Source organism: Chenopodium quinoa, unplaced genomic scaffold (genome assembly GCF_001683475.1).
Source record: "Chenopodium quinoa cultivar QQ74 unplaced genomic scaffold, ASM168347v1, whole genome shotgun sequence".
Taxonomy (NCBI): Eukaryota; Viridiplantae; Streptophyta; class Magnoliopsida; order Caryophyllales; family Amaranthaceae; genus Chenopodium; species Chenopodium quinoa.
In genome coordinates, this window is record NW_018744092.1 from 551671 (window position 1) to 570338 (window position 18668).

Here is an 18668-nt window from a genome sequence, read left to right on the forward strand (position 1 = left end):
AAGTATGAGATCAAAAAGGTAGAGAATTATTATTCTGTTTTTGGTTTGAGGGTCGGCGTTATAGGCCTTAGTCCTTGGCATGTTGGTAAGGAGATGATAATCATAAGTTAAGAATGAGGTACAATCTTTATTTATATTTTCTTTGGTCCCCTACAGTGGGATTTGACCCGTATGTTGGTCTGGTTCATGGTATTTTTCTGGTTATTGAGAGTATTCAAGTTTTTATACTTGTTGGTTTGTTATTAGAATTACTCATGTCCAAGGCTGGGTATAAAATAAAGAGTGTGGCAGACTTATGGGATAGATGAGTTAATTGAGTAAAGGTTCGAGTTATCATTCGATGTTGAGTTGACAAAGGTTATTTTAAGAGTACAGTGTGTAATGTAGTTTTGAATTACATTGTTTAAGGGATTTGTTAAACATCGCCCGCAAATCTCCACATAAAGCCCACAAATTAGACATGGTTTGACAATTTTGCCCATTTCTAAAATCGTACCCAAAGTGAACAAATCTCGATCTAACAAATGTGGAGTCGTACTGGGTTGCCCAGGGAGGCCGGAGAGGCGAGGGTCGCCGGAGATACGTCGTCTTCGACGGAAAACGAGGTGGCGCCTAGTTTGGACGCCGGAACCATGGCAAGGACGTCCAGGCAAGGCGCCACAACCAGTGCACTGGCATCCAGGCCAGACGCCACAACCAGTGCACTAGCGTCTAGCCCAGGCGCCTCAACCAGTGCACTGGCGTCCAGGCCAGGCGCCACCACCAGTGCACTGGCGTCTGGTTTGGACGCCGCCCTTACTTTTTAATTTTTTTTTTTTTGCCTTTTTTTTTTATTTTTTTAAATTATGTTTATTAAATTTATGTTTTGATTTAGGATGTGGAAATTTATGTTTTTTATTTGATTTTATAAAAAATATATATACTAGACTTATAAAAAATAACACATAAAATTAATAATTATTAAAAAAAAATCAAACACATTAAAAAAAAATTAGAAAAATTTTCTGATTTTCCAAAAAAAAAAAGAAAAAAAAAATTAAAAAAAAAAAAAATTTAAGGCAGCTAGGGCGCCTGGCCAGGACGGCCCGTGGCTGGTGGTGGCGCCAGGGTCGGCAGCCACGTCCACCGGCCTGGCGTCTGGGCAGGACGCCCAGCCACAGTGACTGGCGCCTGTCCCAAACGCCACTCACCGTGGCTGGGCGTCCTGCCCAGACGCCAGGCCGGTGGACGTGGCTGCCGGACCTGGCGCCACCACCACTTTGCCGCCACGATCCACCACTACCTTGCCGCCACGAGCCAACCACCTTGCCGCCACGAGCCTCGACATCCCCGTACTTTGATTTTTATTGAGGTTGTGTTTTTTTTTTAAGGTCAAGGGCAATATTGTAACTTCAATATAAGTTTGTGGGCTTTATGTGGAGATTTGCGGGCGATGTTTAGCAATCCACTTGTTTAATTGACCTAATGTTGATTATTCTATTTACTCTGTATACTAATATGTGATGATTACTCAGCTTTTTGTTGACGTGTGTGTTGTTTTGTTATGCTACTTGTGTTTGCGACCATGTCTTTTTCTTATGGTGGCCCTGTGACGATCTATTTTGGAATTTGTCCTTAATGATGAGCAGTCAAGTTTGTCTAAACAGGTTGATCAAGTGATCGTAGCTAAAGGAGCTCAAGTGTTTCAATTAGTATTTTATAACAAGTTTGAAAAGTTGTATAAATAGCTCACCTAGTTTATTGGGTTGTAATTATTGTGATTTTATAAGCCATAGCACTTGACAAGTTGTTGAGAGTGGCGATAATACCTCCGATTTAGGTGTATGCTTCTGCAGTTTTATTCAAAGGTTGTTAATTTTCCTTTATTTATTATTTATTATTAGCTAGTAAATCGGGGGTGTTACAGGGTCTCCGATGAGGGAGGGATTTGAGACTCCATCAGTCGGGCTAAGCTTAGTGTCAGCAACGGAGCGGGGCTGGCTAGGTGGGTGGCGAAGGGTTTGGATTTTTTTTTTTTTTTGAATAATTTGAAAGGTATTAATGTAAATTTAATGTTTCTAAACCAAGATTAACCCTGGTTAAACGTTTAATGATATTTTATTATCATTAGGGGCCGTTTGGTTGGGGTTAATAATCAAAGGAAAAGGGAATGAACACGGCTCGTTCCCTTTGTTGTTGTTTGTTGGTCATTTTTTTCATCCCTTTACACATTTTTATTTTTGAGTTTACCCAAAATCCTTCTACATTAATTGATTCCCCACCCCCCCCCCACAGACTTTTGCATTTCCTTTCCCCACGTTTAATGATATTTTATTATCATTAGGGGCCATTTGGTTGGGGTTAATAATCAAAGGAAAAGGGAATGAACATGGCTCATTCCCTTTGTTGCTATTTGTTTGTCATTTTTTTCATCCCTTTACCCATTTTTATTTTTGAGTTTACCCAAAATCCTTCTACGTTAATTGATTCTCCACCCCCCCCCCCCTAGACTTTTGCATTTCCTTTCCCCAGCCACTACTTACCTCACCCAATTACCCCCACGACCTAACCACATCGCCGGAACTCGCCGCACCTCCCCCTCTCCTCGCCGAAACTCGTCGCACCTCCCCCTCTCCTACATGAAAAACCTTCCCCCGCCCACGCAAACTCTAAAAAATCATCCTCCTACCCAAGCCACAACACAAGCCAACCCACGCAAACCCAACCTCTCCGCCACCAAGATTCCGACACAAGCCACGAGGAGCAGCAAGTTCACGATTTCCAGTTTCGCAATTTCCGACACAAGCCACGGCGGCCGACGGTTTTCAGGGGGCGGTGAGGGGTAGGGGATGTACGAATATGGGCGGCGAGGGGGTTGAGGATGTGCGAATACGGGAGGCGAAGGGTAGGGGATGTGGGAATACGGACGGCGAAGGGTGGGGGAGGTGCGAATACAGGCGACGAGTTTCAGTGAGGTGGTGGTTGGGCGGTGGAGTGGCCGGAAAAGTGGGGAAGAGGGGTTGTGTGTGGTGGTGGTGGTGATTCCCTTTGTTTTGTAAAACAAACAACATACTACATAGAAAGGGTTTCATTCCATTCTCTTTCATTCCATTTGTTCATTCCATTCCGATTACCCTGTGCAAACCAAATGACCCCCTTATCATTGGCTTAGTAATATTAATTCGTGATTACCATTGATAATAAAAAAAATTCAGACTTTATCACTGAGTAAAAATAAAAGTTAGTGGTTACCAGAGAGAATTTCCCAAAAAAAAAGGAGGGAAATAAGTTAGGTGACGGAAAGTTCATCAGAATTTTCAAAAAGGTGGGAATCTGAATACTTTTTTAATTTAAGGGGTGGTAAAATAAATAAAAAAAATTAACAGGTGGTTACTTCAAAAAAGGCGTGTTTTGTGTGTGAAAATAAAAATTTTCCTTAAAACAAACCCACCAAAAATATTCACACTATATACAATAAAACACCATAAAAAAAAAGATAAAATAAAATAAAAAATTGAAAGTAGAATCAATGTAGCCCTGCCCCTACAGATAGGATGTTCTCAAAATGAAATTAAGGGCCCCTTCTTGAGTCTTATAGTCGAGAACCTCATCGGCCCCTAAGCCTTTTTCAAAATCTAGATTACGAGCTCCACATGTAGGACGTTACAAACTGGTTAGTTGGACTGCATAGTGGCCCACTCCTCCTGATGCAGCTGTGATCAATATGTTCACCACTTCCATCAAGCTTGAAGTTTGCAAGCTGGATGAGAGCTTGGTAAGCAATAAGGGCAGCAACAGGTAGGCTGCACCTTTGGGTGCTGAAACTTCTGATGGTCAGATAACTGTCAGATTCTCCTTTGGTTTTATCCACAGAAAGCTCACTTAATTGCCTTATGAGACTGGGACTCAGTGACCAAATTAGCAAGTAACTGAGATTGGCCATGCCCCTCACTCATAGAGTGTTAAGAAAAAAGCATTCTGATTGAAGCAAGCAACTTACAAAGTTACACCATAGCTAAGAAAAGCCACGGCCTTGTTACCAATTTTTAACCTTGTTACAGCAGATCCGGACTGAACTACCTCCCCAACGTAGTTCCTACCAACATGAAAAACGATCTTAAGATAAAGAAGGACCATGCAAGTTATAGTCATCCTCTATGCAAAGAACTGTCTGTTAGAATAAAAATCACTATTTTACAAGCACCCATTAGTATGCCTTCTTAAGCTTTTACACTACACATTGAGAACATATTAAGGAAAATGGTCGCAGTCACGACACTTCTAGAATAATAATAATGACATAGCAAATTCCAAACCTAACATACATCCTGAAATCAGTTTAAAAATCTTTCTCACGAGAAGAGGGGGGGGGGGGGGCGACAGAGGGATGTATAAATAAAGCAACTACTCATATATGTAGAGTGAAATCAAAGAAATGCAAATTTCTTTTTGAAGTTTATGGATCAGCAGGAGGGGAGACTAGGGTATCTTCCCGCAGTAGATGAGGGCTGAATGGACCCAAACTCTTGTAGGTGCAGTGCCATCACCCACCCCTAAACTTCATGCTCAACAAGAAAAGCTAAAGTGTAATCTAAATTCACATGTTCACAAACTTGACAGAGCACAAAAGATGATGATTAAGCTGCTCGTGTGAAGGGTGTAAGAAACTACTACAGTATTGCCAGTATGAGTGTATGACATACCAGGTATTGTGAGGAACTTGCGGGTAAGGGCTGAAGTATACCGTTCTGTATCTTCCAATCAATCACATTCCGAGTTGCTGTCTCAAATCTTTGGGTCAGGAACAACCTCGCATGCTGCAGCACAGACAAACCTAATGAGAATACCTCAAGATAATATTTTGTTCAAGAATTTTATGTACTTGATAAATGCACCAAAGATTTAAATGCACAACATGTACCAATAAATTAGTGTTTGAAAGTAAATAACATTACATTCTCCTTTATCTGATGCAACTGCATTGTAAAGGCTAAAAACATGACATACGTCCATACACTCACCAAAATAAGAGAAAAAATTTAAATACATATAAAATCACTCTAGGAAAATGTATATATATAAGAATTTTGTGGCATCCCCTATTATTAGACGAACACTAATGTAGGACAAATGCAAGGTGACTGATTGCATCTCCTCTATTCCTTTAAAACAATGGAAGTTACCAAGATCTTAAAGATAAAAAATAAACACTATTTAACTCTAGTAGCGAATGAGTAGATCCTCTGTTCATCGAATGCTGATCGTTGACATAACTATCAAGAATTGCCAGGCCTCCCGGTAAACGCTAATAAGAATGAGTGAGCGTCTCTAAACAATTTCCTACCAAATTTTTTCCCATGACTTAATGTCTCACAATAAATTGTGAAACAGCCTTACCCAAGACATAATCATTCCACTTAATAGAATTCATGAACTTTGAACAATGGATGTCTTCGCCCTTACCTAAGTTTTACAAGCAACACCTGAAAGCCACATGCCCACACCCTACCAAGCAACAAATCCTCAAAGGGTAAAGAAATTTAGAAGCGCAAGGATCTAAGCCACAAAATACAAAAGAAATGAGTACAATAGATTGGCCATATAATAGAACAAAATGTTATACAAGGTAAACACCCCTCACTCTCCCTGCAGCAGGACCAAGAGAAAGGGATGAGATCAGGTACAGAAACAATCCAGCAGAGCCACCAGCTCAGCAAACTATGAATTAAGATAGTTGAAAGGAGGCCACAACTTAAATACAGCTGAATATGCAAGAGCTCAGATACTCACAGTTCCCACCAGATAATATTAGTTAAATATATGCATTGCATTCTTGACTGATTTTCCTCTGACCTGAAGCCTTTTCTGGTGGTAAGACCTACTTACCACCAGGTGCAAGCACACTGATAAAGCTTGTCGCATTCAAAAATCTTAGCGGCTTAGCGCTGCTTTTTTACACGAACCTATAACTTTTCAAGCATAAGCACCCAGCAACTATCCTGATTTTCTAAGACAAAAGAGTCCACAAGATGTATTTTGCATATGACAATTTCCTAGGACAGAAGAGTCCAAACTGCTACACAATAATGTATTTTGCATATGACAATTTTCCCATTGAAAGCTACTCTAAGTCCAAATTATATGAATAATAGTGCAAGAGTCTTATAAGCTATGGAGTAGATTCTAACATTTAACAATCAATACCCTAACCATGCATAATAAATCACAATTAGTCTTCCATCAACAAATTTACGATGACAAATGTAGGGCAAATGAGCAAGTTATCAACTATACGTCAAATAAGAATAAAATAAATAAATAAAAAAATAAAAAAAAAAACGATACAAAGGATATGTTCATTACCCTTCAGAAGACAGCAAAATTAGACAGATATGGACACATACACAGTATGATTCGTGAACAGATAATTGAACAAGCACTAAACCTACTCTGTGAGGATCCCATATCCTTAATGTGCCATCAGAACCACCAGCTGGTACTAAAGCAGAGCTAAATTTCCACCAGGACAAATAATAAAATAGCTAAATTTCCACCATTAGAAACACCAGGACAAAAAATAAAATAGCAAAATTTCCATGTCCTCTCCTCCAACATCAATACAATTAAAAACCTTGCCTGAGAACTGTAATGGAGAGTTAACTAAAAAGCCATTAACAGATAGTTCAGAAAACAAAACATATAATGCAGAAAACTAAAGTATTTAGAGTAATAGAGAGAACAGTGACATACAATGCTCCATGTTGCATTCCCTGTTTCAACAACACAAATTCAGATGGAATGGTCCCAGTAGATAGTTTCATCAAGTGTCCAAAGAATAATACATAATTAGTGTGTTCTACCAGTGTAGATACAACTTCACCCTGAAATCAATATAAACTATGAAAATGTGCACTTCAGCTATTTTACAGGCAAATATTCTTTTGTTGGTAACATCAATGCACATAAACCAATGAACTAATACCATAACAAGGTATGCCTCTTTCTCAGCATGCAACAGATGTCAGACTTCTATTTTTTTCTTGGCCACGTTGCAATTGAAATTTGTCTTAATATAATCTTATGCATACTACAATCATCTATCATATACAAATCAATAATCTGAGCTTCAGCCACTAGTGATTCTACAATTCTAAAGCACAATGGTTTATAGAAGGTCTTAAAATTGTCTTTATATTAAATTTCAAGTAATTGACAAAAGTCTCTCGTAACAGAAGAGGGAGTACCAGCAGAAGCAGAAGATAAATGAAACTTTACCCCAAAGGGAGACTTGAGCTAAACATTAAGAACATTCCCCTGCACCATCTAACCCCAACTTTTTGGCAAGGAAAATCAATAAATGGTATAAAAAAGAATATATATTTTAAAATTTATAAATAAACCTTTAAATGGTGATTAAGCCAACCCCATACATCGTTCTACAATATTTAAAGTTGTGTTCTAGTATAATTTAATAAGGGATTTAACAAGCCATCGACGATGAGACGAACACTAGATGCCGCAAGCTTAGTGTTTCCAATGACATGGAGGATTCAAAGACCTCAAGTAATATGGACTTATAGAGAGCCCGATGCTAAAATCATAAGCACCTACTGAAATATTTAACATCATAATTCAAACATTGAACACAAGGATACAAGCATATACTACCAGTTGCAAAATAGTCAGCAGAGAAAGAGCGAAACTATATGGGTGTAAGAGTTCAATTGGGAATAAAATAAGGCGAAGGAGCAGAGCATTTAGTTAGTAGTAAATCATAAAGAGAAGGAAAAGAGCATTCAGTGAGCTTTAATAGGGCCCGAAAAGGCACATACTTTGATATATTTCATACCCAATTCACCAAGGTGCTATTCAGAGCATCCAATTTCGTAATCAATATAGGATCGGATCACATAGCATTATAACCTGCCTAAAGTCCTAAAGTAGTATCTAAATATTGGATCATTGCCTAACCCATGTTCTAAAATTTAGGTTACAAGTTATCAATGAATGAGATTAACACTATTTTTAGGAATGTATAAAGTCGACGCATGGGGCAAGTAGTTTCCATATGATGAAATAAAGAATAAATAATAGCTACATGTTGAGGTCACCAATTAACCCATTGAACTCAAGATTGATGTGGAGCGAAATGACAAGGTAATATCCTCTCAAAATCTAGTCTTTTAGCCCGCTTACAATTATTTCAAGTTCTTCAAAGGGAAGTCAAAAGAAACACTATGATTCAAATAATCCAATGAGTTTCTGCAACAAAACCCATTATATAATAAAACAACAAATTCCTAATCCTTAAAGCAGTGATAATTAACCGATGCATCATGAAGAAGAAAGAAAATACCCAATAAGATGAAAATTAAAAATCCATTGCCAAAACATTCTATACAAAGTCACAACTGTGATACACTAAAAACATTGTTTACCTCTGATAATGACTCATTTACAACACCGCTCTTTTTCCTCTTTCTAAAAGAAGCAAGATCACCATCAGCCTCAGAGAGATTTGCCTGCCACAGATTAATTGTAGAGTCCCAGGAACCAGAACACACCTAAGTTTGCAGCACAAAGCAAAAATAAGCATCGATGTCACTAGTTTGTGTACATCAAAGACAGAAATACCAATATTTCCAGATTGCTGCGATGAGACACATTCAACAGCTGCACTATGCTCTCGTAAAACTTTAGATGCAGTAATGGTTACAGGATTATTTGTGGCATTTTCTGCATCAAACTTTTTAGGAAAAGAGAAAAATAATTAACAAGAATTCTTTTTCCTTCTAAGTTTCTACGAATTTTTAGTTTACAAATACAATAAAAAAAATTTTTAAAAAAAAACATAGAGCAGCACAGTCTAAATTACCTGCCAAAGCCTGAGCAATCGATCCTTCAAAGCAGTAGCCACACGGATGTTATTACCATTATTAGAACCTGAGAAAAGCACACTGATGATTACTAGATGACTCAAAGATAACGAGACTACATACATAGAAATTCATCGACCAGTAAGTTGTTTTTTATACAGCCCCAAAAGCACATATTGATCTAGTATTATGACATAAACCTTTCTCTAAAGAATTACTTTAACAGTCATATGAACCAAAAAAAAAAAAAAAACAATGATAACCAGATTAATCACACCATGTACCAAAGGTTAATGAGTAAAAGGAAAACAGTCACTTACCCTTTCCATTGATAATACAAAGAGAAGTTAGGGCACCAGTATGTCCTTGTAACTTATGAGTACATGTCTCAGCAGTCAGCACCCATCCATATCCTGAAAAAACAAAAACATCACAATCAATTTTAAATAAAAAAAAATGCATGGGAAAAAAATTAGAAATTAAATCAACAGCTGCTTCCAACAATAGTACCTTCCAAGACCATTGTAACATCAGCCTGCCTCAGAAAAAAATAAATAAATGAACAAAAAATCAGGAATTTATAAAAATCAAGGCACTCATACAATACTTTTTGTTAGATTACGAAACGACACAGTGAAAACTGAAAAATTATCGCAGAGTGTAACTGGTCTTAAGCAGTTTAAAACACAAGCATAGCTAGCATGACAAGAGAAAGGAAAAAAAAAAAAAAAAAGGCAACCTTTTCTTTGTTTTGGACTGTCTATATGATACATTCTCTCTAACTATAGCCAAGATGCCACCAAAATTAAACAGCATATATGAAATCTAGTAAAAGGGCACCAAAAAGTTAGCTTTACTTGAAACTTGATATCAAAGGTTAATAATCAAGGTACTAATTTGATATAGGTATTCAACACAATTAGTTATTGTCCTACCAAGATAATAAAATAATCTAGGTATCATCCACCATTAATTTGGCAAACAGCAGCACTAGTTAAGGTTACAACGTACAATCAAGAGTAGAGAATGAAAGAAATTTATTTTTTATTTCTAGAATACAAAAGGAAACAAAGAAAATATGAATAACCAAGAAATGTTTTGAGTAAACATACAAGAAACTTGAGTCCTTTTCACCAAAATAAAATTATTTAAACTGACTATGTTGATTTTTGCTGATTAAAGATGAATTTTGGATGGGGAAACCCAAAAAAACACTTGATCCCTTTTCCAGTTGGGATTTCTTTCCCTTAAATCTTCATCCAGAGGGTATGTTGGAGTATACGAACATGAAATAGGCTCAATTGTGTTATTGTCCAAATTGAAGATGCCGCGATCGTTATGCCAAATGTTTCCTTCCCAATAAATCTTAGAAGAATCAAAGGCCATTCATATCCTTATCACTGAAATAGGGATTGGTTGATAGATGGGGTGACAATTGTCCTGGGGATCCTCAAAGGCCAACCATTCCCCTATGGATGCAAGGCACTTAGCTGTGTCGGGAACACCAAGACACTCCCTTCGATTTAGCCTCACCACTTGATTCACTACAGGGCTATAGAACGAGTCCACAACACACCCGGTCTTCTCATCTAGTTCGGGAGTGAGTTTTAACCATGGAATTCTCGGATTTGGCAGACAGTTGTTACCATCCACCACCTCTAGTGATGATGATGATGACAAGATGCTCAGATTGGCTAGTTGCTGATGTTGAGATAAAAAATGTTTGGTTCTTGCTACTCCTGACATTGGTGTAATCAAACGATGACAACCAAGTGATATTGTCAACTTCCTTAGCATTCTGACATCACAAAAACAGAATTAGATATCAGTTCAATCCGGAGCTAATAACCAAGAAAACCCAAAACTTAGATACCTTGTTGCCATTTCAATTTCCAAAAGCCTGCAAAACAAAAGGTCAATCAATAATATCACAAGCTCACACCAATAAAAATAGCATTTTTACATCTTTTGGGCGTATCTTTTTAAGTCCAAAATTTAATTTTAATTAATGACTTTGTTGGGGATGGTTATTGAAGCACAAGGGCGTGCGTATAAAGTACAAACAGGCCTGCCCCCTTAGCAAGGTCAGGACACAAAGTACAAACAGGACCCAAAATATATTATTTCTTATTTTTGAGCAAATTGAATTACGAGTGATTTTATTATCAGTTTCCTGGTAATTTGTCACCATATCCAGGCGAACCCTAAAGGGTTATATCAAACAGGTCTAAATTCATAGTTCAATCCTAACATTTAAGGGTTGTGCAATACATTAGCAACCAAATTTGATTCATTTATTTCGAAAAATACATAATTTTAGGGATTGATTCAATAATCAAATTTGGCACATAATTTTCTTTTCTTTTGGTTATCATGTTTCATAATCTTAGAATTTAGAAGAAACAGTTCAGATTTTCGAACCCTACCCTTAATGCACTGACAATTTAAACCCTAGATTGTGAAATTAATATGATGATAACAAAAACAAACAACTTACATCAGAAGATGCTTCAATGGGGTATACAAGTATTAGAACGTGAACTGCGCTTCAATGGAGAACGTTGAGTGCGCTTAAATAGATAGCTGAGAGAGAGGTTGGGTTGGAGGCCTTGAGCCCTATCAAAAGCTATGACCCGCCACCGGCCCATCGTAATCAATGGACCGTCTAATAAATAAATGATCATTCAATTATGGGACTAGGCGGGCTTTATAAGGATTTAAAGCATATTTGTTTTAAAAAACATTGGATGTTAGTTTTTCTCTATCTTTCCATTTCGCAAATACTATTTTCACACATCAAAGCTTGTATCAATTGTTTGTAAGTTTCTTTTAAAAAAACGGTTGAAATTAAATTAAATAAATTAAATAACTAAGGTCCTATTTGGCAAAACTAGTGGTGGCGGGTAGCTTTTAACGGTCGAGTAGCGAGCAGCTGTCAATTAGTAGTGGGTAGAGGTTTAGCTGTTAATTATGTTAAAATCCCGTGCAATGCACGAATGTTATATATTTTTGACAATAATATTACAAAATATAATGTATATAAAAGATATTCAGAAATATTTCATTTGGGTATATATGGAATATGTTTATCAAAATGGAAAGAAAATATCATAAGATATAAATAGTTTACTTATAGATTTGGAGAAAAAAAAAAAGGGCGGGAAATTTTCTTACAAGGTAATGACAATTGTCATGAAAGGATTTGCATTTAGTATAGGTTAATAGATTAGTAACGGTTAATAGTATAAGTATTTGGTAAAACTAGCAGTTAAAATACAGTAAAAATGCATTTATAATATGTATAAGGTAAACAAAATTTGTCAAAAGCTATCCGCTACCTTTCAAACGCTAATATTATTAACGTTTGACAAAAGCTACCTAAACGCTACCCCTACCACTAACCGCTGCATAAATCCCTACCTTACCAAACACACTTATTTTTCCTACTATAAATCAAATTCTAACACCCAAAAGTTTAGGATTTAGAATGATCGATAGAGTTCAAATTTTGATGTAATTTATGCTTTAAAGCGGTTTTACTGCATAAATATAAAGTACTAAGAAAGAGTTAGTGCGCGGGCATGATTTTAGTTGGATAAGTATCCCGTCAAAAAAAAAAGAAAAAAAAAGTTTGATAAGTCAATGATATGTTCATTTGTTAGATGATTAAGGTATTTGGTGCATTTTTTTTACAAACCTTAGGAGTACACGGTGCATTTGAAAGTTTTTAGGAAACACGGTGCATTTTTTAAAACCTTAGGGGTACACAGAACAATTTCCCAATTTTAAAAAAGAAAGTATTAGGTATTTTTGAAGGGATTAGTGTGTTTGGACGGGAGTGAATGTGGGGCAAATATTTGGGTTTTGGAGCACTCTAATTAAACTGACTCTACAATATTCACGAAGTATTGGGATAATTATTGATAGAATGAAATGCACCCAAAACAGTATCAAAATAGTGCCTTAATCATACTGCATGAACAGTGGATGTAATTTGCACCCAAAGTTAAGTCTTGAACAAAATAGTATCAAATAAAATGAATTCTTGGTGTTATGTGAAAAGTTCCTTGCATTGACCGTAACTACATTGACGACTGTTACGATCAATTACCAGAGGGAACTTGTATATATCATCTACATAACTGGAATTTCGGAAGAGATACACATCTTTGAATCTGCTCCCCCACTGACAACGCTATTGCCTTTCCACCAATCAACGGACAATACCTGAATTAGAAGACCAAGCATATTTCAGCAAACTTAAAATGATAAAAAGTAAAGATTGCTGTAATAAAGTATGAGGTCTTAATACCTTATCATTGTGTGAGTCAATCACGGACAGAGGCCACTGCATGACAAAACATGTTACTTAGCAAGAACATATCAGAGGAAATAAAATAGAAACATGTGTGATGCATGATAGAAGAATAAGGAGAAATACCGCTGTCCTCAGATCCCATAGCATTACTTTCCCATCATATGATGCGGAAACCAAATGAAACCAAGATTTTTTGTGCCATTTGCAAGAAGAAATCCAATTAGTATGCGATGAAAACTGGTACACAGGAGCTAATGTCCCTGCAAAAATAGATCTCAAGCTGAAACCAGAGAAAGAGGAGAAAAGACAGATATGGACACATACATAGTATGATTCGTGAACAAATAATTGATCAAGCACTAAACCTCGTCTGCGAGGATCCCATATCCTTAATGTGCCATCAGAACCACCAGCTGATACTAAACCAGAGCTCTCTCCTCCAACATCAATACAATTAAGAACCTTGCCTGAGAACTGTAATGGAGAGAGTTAATTTAAAAGCTATTAACAGATAGGTTCAGAAAACGAAACATATAGTGCAGAAAACTAAAGTATTTAGAGTAATAGAGAGAATAGTGACACACCATGCTCCATGTTGCGTTCCCTGTTTCAACATCCCAAATTCGGATGGAATGGTCCCAGGATGCAGAATAGATAGTTTCATCATGTGCCCAAAGAACAGAAGATACACAATTAGTGTGTCCTACCAGTGTAGTTACAGCTTCACCCTGAAATCAATATAAACTATGAAAATGTGCAGTTTTGCTATTTTACAGGCAAATATTCTTTTGTTGGTAACATCAATGCACAAAAACCGATGAACTAGTAACATAACAAGGTATGCCTCTTTCTCAATAGACGTCAGATTTTTATTTTTTGGAAAAATTGATTCTAATAATCCCACCTTTAATCGGTTCTCTGCTAATAATCTCACCTTTTGATTAATATCTAATAATCCCACCTTTAGGGGGTATTCACTTCTAATGGTCCCTTATGACCGGTAACTTGTTGTTTGGGTAAGTGTTTTTTTTTTTTTTTTTTTTTTTTTTTTTTTGCAACCAGAAGGTAAGAAAAAAATTCATTTTGTAATTTTTTTTTTTTTTAAAAACGATAAGGAAGAAGGAAAGGGAAAAAATTTATAAAAAAATATTTCGACGAATCACAAAGTGACACGTGGCATGTTAACCCATTATACCGGTTACCAACAGGTTAGGGACCATTAGAAGAGAATGCCCCCTAAAAGTGGGATTATTAGATAATAATCAAAAGGTGGGATTATTAGCAGCGAACCGGCCAAAGGTGGGATTATTAGCAGCGAACCGGCCAAAGGTGGGATTATTAGAATCAATTTTTCCTTTTTTTTTTTCAGCCATGTCGAAATTGAAATTTGTCTTGATACAAACTTATGCATACTACAATTATCCATCATATACAAATCAACAATCAGAGCTTCAGCCACTAGTGATTTTACGATACTCAAGCACAAAAAAATCTCAATGGTTAATACAAGGTCTAAAAATTGTCTTTAGATTAAATTTCAAGTAATTGACAAAAGTCTCTAGTAACAGAAGAGAGAGTATTAGCAGAAGCTGAAGAAAAATGAAATTTTACCCCAAAGGAAGACTTGAGCTAAACATTAAGAACATACCCCTGCACCATCCAACCCCAACTTTTTGGCAAGGAAAATAAATGGTATAAAAAAAATATTTTAAAAATTATAGATAAACATTTAAATGGTGATACAGCCAACCCCTCACATGCTTCTAGAAATTATAAAGTTGTGTTCTAGTAAAAATTTATAAGGGTTTTAGCAAGCCATAGACGATGAGACGAACACTAGATGCCGCACACTTAGTGTTTACAGTGATGTGGAGGATTCACGAGATCTTAAGTAATATGGACTTATGGAGAGCCTGATGCTAAAATCAAAAACACCTACTGAAATATTTAACATCATAATTCAAACATTGAACACAAGGATACAAGCGTATACTACCAGTTGCAAAATTGTCAGCGGAGAGAGAGAGAACCTATATGGGTGTAAGAGTTCAATTAGGAATAAAATAAGGCGAAGAAGCAGAGTATTTAGTTAGTAGTAAAACATAAAGAGAAGGAATAGAGCATTTAGTGAGCTTTAATAGGGCCCAAGCACATACTTTGATATATTCCATACCCAATTCACCAAGGTACTATGCTGAGCATCCGATTTCGTACGCGATATAGAATCGGATCACGTAGCATTATAACCTGCCTAAAGTCCTAAAGCAGTCTATGAGTCTTGGATCATTGCCCTAACCCATATTCCAAAATTTAGATGGAAAGTCATCAATGAATGAGATTAACACTATTTTTAGGAATGTATAAAGTCGACGCATTGGGCCAATAGTTTCCATATGATGAAATAAAGAATAAATAATAGCTACATGTTGAGGTTGCCAATTAACCCATTGAACTCTAGATTGATGTGGAGCAAAATTTCAAGGTACTTCCCTCTCAAAATCTAGCCTTTTAGCCCGCTTACAATGATTTCAAGTTCTTCAAAGGGAAGTCAAAAGGAACAATATGATTCAAAGAATCCAATGAGTTTGCAACAAAACCCTATAATAAAACAACAAATTCCCAATCCTTAAAGCAGTGATAATTAACCAGTGCATCATGATGAAGAAAGAAAACACCCAATGAGATGAAAATTAAAAATCCATCGCCAAAACATTCTATACGAAGTCACAACTGTATGATACACGGAAAACATTGTTTACCTCTGATAATGACTCGTTTACAACACCGCTCTTTTTCCTTTTTTTTATAGAAGCAAGATCACCATCAGCATCAGAGAGATTTGCCTGCCACAGATTAATTGTAGAGTCCCAGGAACCAGAACACACCTAAGTTTGCAGCACAAAGCAAAAATAAGCATCAATGCCATTCATACACCTGTCACTAGTTTGTGTACAACAAAGACAGAAATACCATATTTCCAGATTGCTGCGATGAGACACATTCAACAGCTGCACTATGCCCTCGTAAAACTTTAGATGCAGTAATGGTTGCAGGATTATTTGAGGCATTTTCTGCATCAAACTTTTTAGGAAAAGAGATAAAATAATTAACAAGAAATCTTTTTCTTTCTAAGTTTCTACGAATTCTTAGTTTACAGATAAATAAAATTAATAATTTAAAAAAAAAAAATTTAAAAACACAGAGCAGCACTGTCTAAATTACCTGCCAAAGCCTGAGCGATTGATCCTTTGAAGTAGTAGCAACACAGATGTTATTACCATTATCAGAACCTGAGAAAAGCACACTGATGATTACTAGCTATACTCAAAGATAACGAGACTACATACACAGAAATTCATAGACCAGTAAGTTGGTGTTTTTTATTAAGCCCCAAAAGCACATATTGATCTAGTATTACGACAAAAACCTTTCTCTAGAGAATTACTTTAACATAGTCATATGAACAAAAAAAAATAACCACCGATTATCAGATTATCACACCATATACCAAAGGTTCACGAGTAAAAGGAAAAAATTTCAGTCACTTGCCCTTTCCATTGATAATACAAAGAGAAGTTAGGGCACCAGTGTGTCCTTTTAACTTATGAGTACATGTCTCAGCACCCGTCCATATCCTGAAAAAACAAAAAATATCCACAATCAATTTTAAACAAAAAAATGCATGGGAAAAAAAATTAGAAATTAAATCAACAGCTGCTTCCAACAATAGTACCTTCCAAGACCATCATAACATCCTGTCAAAACAAACCTGCCTCAGAAAAAATACATAAATGAACACAAAATCAGGAATTAAATTATAATAATCAACAAGGTACTCATACAATACTTTTGATTAGATTACAATACAACGACAAAGTGAAAACTGAAAAATATCGCAGTGTAATTGGTCTTAAGCAGTTTAAAACACAAGCATGACAAGAGAAAGGGCAACCTTTTCTTTGTTTTGGACTGTCTATATGATACATTCTCTCTAACTATAGCCAAGATGCCACCAAAATTTAAACGGCATATACGAAATCTAGTAAAAGGGCACCTAGCTGCCACGAGTGCAATGCAATAACCCAAAATAAAAACAAAAAATAAATATAACCCAATGAATCCGCATATCTACCTAGGATCGGAGCCATCAATTGCACTGACCCAATCATCATGTAAGCATGGCTCTTCTTGTTTGCGTGGTACAACAGCCCTAATGTATTCTATCTCCACAACTTTTTCCTGCAAAAGAAGAAAGAATACTAGTGAACACGACACAATAGACATGGCAATTAGATAACAAACAAGCTCCCATCAAATATATGAAACCATTAGCAAACGAAAATAGAAATAGTTTATAATTCACTGAAATTATAATTTCTTACCGCAGAAATGCGTTTAGCAAGAAGAAACTCTTCAAGCGACAATCGAACCAACTCGCCATCAATTAAAAAATCGAAAGGTTCCGGTTCCCAATCGGAATCAACTACAAAATTCATCAACAAATTAAAGTAAAATCAACCATTGAGAAATTGACAACCTTGAATTGAACGAAGAAACAGTAGAAAAATGGAAAACAGGAGCGAGAAAGAGAAGTAGTAATTACCGGCTTTGAGAAGATTATTGACGATAGAAGAGAGACCGAAGCGAGTAAGGTCAGAAGGAATAGCAATGGCGTTGGAAGGAACTTTGAAGTGTTGTTCGAGGTGAGTTACGAAGCGAACATGGACTCTCTTCACGGTTTCGTCTGTCTCCATATCCATGGCTGCCGGAGTTCTGCAAGAGAGAGAAAGAGGAAGAGAAGATGGAGAGGGGTTTTAACTAGGGTTTTAGCGTTATTGAGAGATGTAAATTACTCTACTGTAGCAAAGTAACAGTAGAATACCGCATATGCCCTTTACTAACATAAAATTCTATTTTTTTTAGGAAACGTCCAATTGAAATATTATATTAAGGACAAAGAGTCCATCAAAACATACGGGGCAATCTCAAAAGGACAATGATTGACCTAAACATTTTCGAATCCAAACGGAATTAACTTAGGAAAATGATGGGGTACAGGCCGTATAGCATTCCCATCCCTTCTAAAATGAGACAAAAAAACATAATCGAAAGAAGAGTAAGAGAAAAAAAGTCCTCTAACGTTGCGTCAAGCTCCGTCAAGTAGATCGTTGCTTTGGTAAGGCGAGAAACAATTGACAAATTATCAAACTCAAAGATTGCTTTTATGAAGCCAAATTTCCGAGCAAGCCTGACACTAGCTGGCAAACGGGACTTTGGGTTGGGTCAATTCGGGTCGGGTCAATCAATATTCGAGTCGGGTTCGGATTGAGTCGGGTCAATTCGGGTTTCTCGTCAGTTTCGGATCAATGGTAATTTGGGTCGGGTCGGGTATCGGGTCAACACTTCGAATCGAGTTCGGGTCGGGTCAGTCTTCGGGTCCATTTGTCGGGTCAAGTTCGGGTCGGGTCGAGTCAATTTCGTCTAAGTTGATGTAG

At 36.6% G+C, this 18668-nt stretch overlaps 2 protein-coding genes across 6 annotated transcripts; both read right to left on the reverse strand.

Moving 5' to 3' along the window:
* Positions 1–3189: 3189 nt before the first annotated feature.
* Positions 3190–11507, reverse strand: LOC110691739 (ribosome biogenesis protein WDR12 homolog). 5 transcript variants are annotated; one of them, XM_021868675.1, is made up of 7 exons: positions 11353–11507; positions 10729–10755; positions 9366–10653; positions 9176–9268; positions 8855–8922; positions 8614–8725; positions 8466–8543 (listed from the first exon to the last, which is right to left on the reverse strand). In XM_021868675.1, the coding sequence occupies exons 3-7, from the start codon at positions 9376–9378 to the stop codon at positions 8512–8514; spliced, it is 318 nt and encodes a 105-aa protein (XP_021724367.1). In that variant the 5' UTR covers positions 9379–10653; positions 10729–10755; positions 11353–11507; the 3' UTR covers positions 8466–8511. The 5 variants fall into 5 exon arrangements, 4 of the variants coding, with proteins under 4 accessions (XP_021724367.1, XP_021724365.1, XP_021724366.1 ...); XR_002505339.1 differs by adding an exon at positions 3190–4075 and having other exon boundaries at positions 4683–8543; positions 8614–8922; positions 9176–10653; XM_021868673.1 differs by having other exon boundaries at positions 9176–10653.
* Positions 11508–12799: 1292 nt separating this feature from the next.
* LOC110691740 (ribosome biogenesis protein WDR12 homolog) lies at positions 12800–18002 on the reverse strand. The gene is made up of 13 exons (XM_021868676.1): positions 17777–18002; positions 17556–17656; positions 17306–17412; positions 16907–16942; positions 16723–16808; positions 16396–16463; positions 16144–16254; positions 15933–16058; positions 13758–13901; positions 13539–13647; positions 13297–13433; positions 13168–13203; positions 12800–13082 (listed from the first exon to the last, which is right to left on the reverse strand). Exons 1-13 carry the CDS (start codon positions 17931–17933, stop codon positions 12990–12992), a joined length of 1311 nt encoding a protein of 436 aa, XP_021724368.1. The 5' UTR covers positions 17934–18002; the 3' UTR covers positions 12800–12989.
* Positions 18003–18668: the final 666 nt, after the last annotated feature.